We start from the raw sequence: 2,500 nt of genomic DNA on the forward strand, positions 1-2,500 counted from the left end.
TGATGTCCCACACACTCAAAATGTGCCTCAGTGCCTGAATTCAAATAAGCCCTAAATGTACAGAACATAAGCAACACATGCACAAACTTATTCAGTCTACATTGGTCACTTCAGTCTGTCATATTACCAACACCTGGGAAAAATCATGGGTACAGAAAGCACCTTCTCCTCCAAATAGATCGGCTGCCTATGATGGAGGAGATTGAACAGTATATGACTGTTGCAAGCTGCTTTGCCTTACACTTGGACAACCCCATAATCCTCAAGCCTCTGACCACCAGCCTGTGGACATCATGGCCCAGGCTTCCAAATAATAAAACAATGAGCTGACACGTACGGTATAGCCTAGATCAGGGGTTCTCAACGTTTTTGGCCGGGGACCCCCGGAAATGCTTTGGCAATGTCTCGGGACCCCCGCCCCGCCCCCTCCCGACCCCCAATATAAATTGACTGCTACAATAACCTTAACCCATTTTGGGCGGGAACCCCTTTTGGTGTTTTAAGCATTATGTTATAATTTAGCTATTGAAAAATAGCAGATCTACAAGCTCGTAGCGCGCCACCGAGTGGCGCGCTACGAGCTTGTAGGTCTGCTATTTTAGAAAAATCGTGAAAATAAAATTTAAAAAAATAACTTTTTTTTTTTTTTTATAATTTGGGGACCCCCTCAAATAATTTGGCGACCCCCCCGAGGGGTCGCGACCCACGGGTTGAGAACCCCTGGCCTAGATCAGGGGTGGTCGACTTTGACAATGGATAGGGCCACTATATTTCCACACTCACTCCAGAGGGCCACATTGCATATTACTGTCGTAGCAAAAATAGCTGATCTACAAGCTCAAAACGTGTCACACTAGCAAAAATAGCTGATCTACAAGCTCAAAACGTGTCACACTAGCAAAAATAGCTGATCTACAAGCTCAAAACGTGTCACACTAGCAAAAATAGCTGATCTACAAGCTCAAAGCATCATCACAAACCTTATGGACCCCGATGGTGTCAGGAAAACATCCCAGCAGACCTTTGTACTCGCTGTTGGTCTCGATCAGGTAGTGAAGATCTTTCTTAGGCTGACACACACACACACACACACACACACACACACACACACACACACACACACACACACACACACACACACACACACACACACACACACACACACACACACACACACACACACACACACACACACACACACACACACACACACACACACACACACACACACACACACAGTTAAGAGATAAGTTAAAAGGGTATTCCAGCATCTTATTGCCAGTAAGGTAAGGCAATTTATAATTTTGTTTTATAGATAATTTTAACAAGGTAATTCCATGTGCTTTACATAAGACATTAAGCAAAATAAACACAGCGTAGCAGGACATTACAATTTAGTAGAGTTCAACAGCTATTCAGGACAGAGGAAAAATAAGAGAAGAATTCCAGAGTAGAAGGATAGGAAATATAGGCTACATCTCAATAAATGGCAAGAAATTACACCCCTAAATTAAAACTGTCATGAGAATTTTGTTGCTGTATGTAGACATCATTGGCTGTTAATGGGTTAACTGAATGATCCCTAGAGCTCACGTGTGTGTGTGTGCGTGCGTGTCTGACCTCCTGACCGTCTGACCTCTCCTCAGATAAAACAAGGACGAGGAGGAGAGGAAGGAAGAGGAGAGGTGCATGATGGGGAAACGCCGGGACAAGGAAGTGACTCATCATTCAGACAGGAAATACCAACAGAGCGTGTGCGTGTGTGTGCACAGAGTTAAAAGGACAAACTAGTCTCATGACTGAAGATCTTTGTCAAGGTCGAGTCCATTAGTGAACAGTGTGAAAGGGCGGCTCTATAGAATGATGATGTTTAATATTATATTTATTTAAACCTACTGTTTGTTCCTGTTGTTCTACATATTATGAATTATTATAAGGCTCTTAAAAGCCTGCCAGAACCGTAGAAACCGGAGATTTAAATTAGTCCTGCCAACAACGGCGACTACGTTTTCTAGGCTTTATATTCTTTAACCCATTTAGGCCTGACGTCGAAAAAAAAAAAACGTTCGCTCTGAAAGAATATATACCTATTCAAAGATTTGTGCCGCATTTTAACGATTTTTCAAAAATAGCAGACGAGTGGCGCGCTATGAGCTTGTAGATCTGCTATTTTTCAATAGCTAAAGTATAACAGAATGCTTGAAACACCAAAAGGGGTTCCCGCCCAAAATGGGTTAATCCATGTTTTGATCGGACCGCATCGATAGCTGTCTCTCGTTAGCTGTCTCCCAGTGTAAAGTGTGACAGTGGGCGCGGCCATTTTGAAGATGCACGCGCATCCACTTGCACTCTATGTGCTGCTTTCAATGGTCTGTATCTCCAAATTGGCGCAATGGTTGTCGTTTCTGGTGAAAACAAGGTTTTTCGACGGCCGACAGCCGGCGCTGTGATACTCGCGGTCAGGTTTTTTCTGCACCGAGGGAGAAAACAACCGGTCAAG

The 2,500-nt window shown here is 43.6% G+C and overlaps 1 protein-coding gene across 3 annotated transcripts in view; it reads right to left on the reverse strand.

Annotated features, from left to right (window-relative positions):
• LOC306917381 (sorting nexin-9-like) overlaps window positions 1–2,500 on the reverse strand; it is a 33,700-nt gene that overhangs the window by 7,358 nt on the left and 23,842 nt on the right. For all 3 annotated transcript variants that reach the window (XM_079495594.1, XM_079495595.1, XM_079495593.1), the window contains exon 15: window positions 981–1,070. In XM_079495594.1, coding sequence (XP_079351720.1) covers window positions 981–1,070 — 90 coding nt within the window. The remainder of the gene's footprint in view (window positions 1–980; window positions 1,071–2,500) is intronic.

Source organism: Electrona antarctica (assembly GCF_951216825.1).
Source record: "Electrona antarctica genome assembly, chromosome: 24".
Classification (NCBI taxonomy): domain Eukaryota; kingdom Metazoa; phylum Chordata; class Actinopteri; order Myctophiformes; family Myctophidae; genus Electrona; species Electrona antarctica.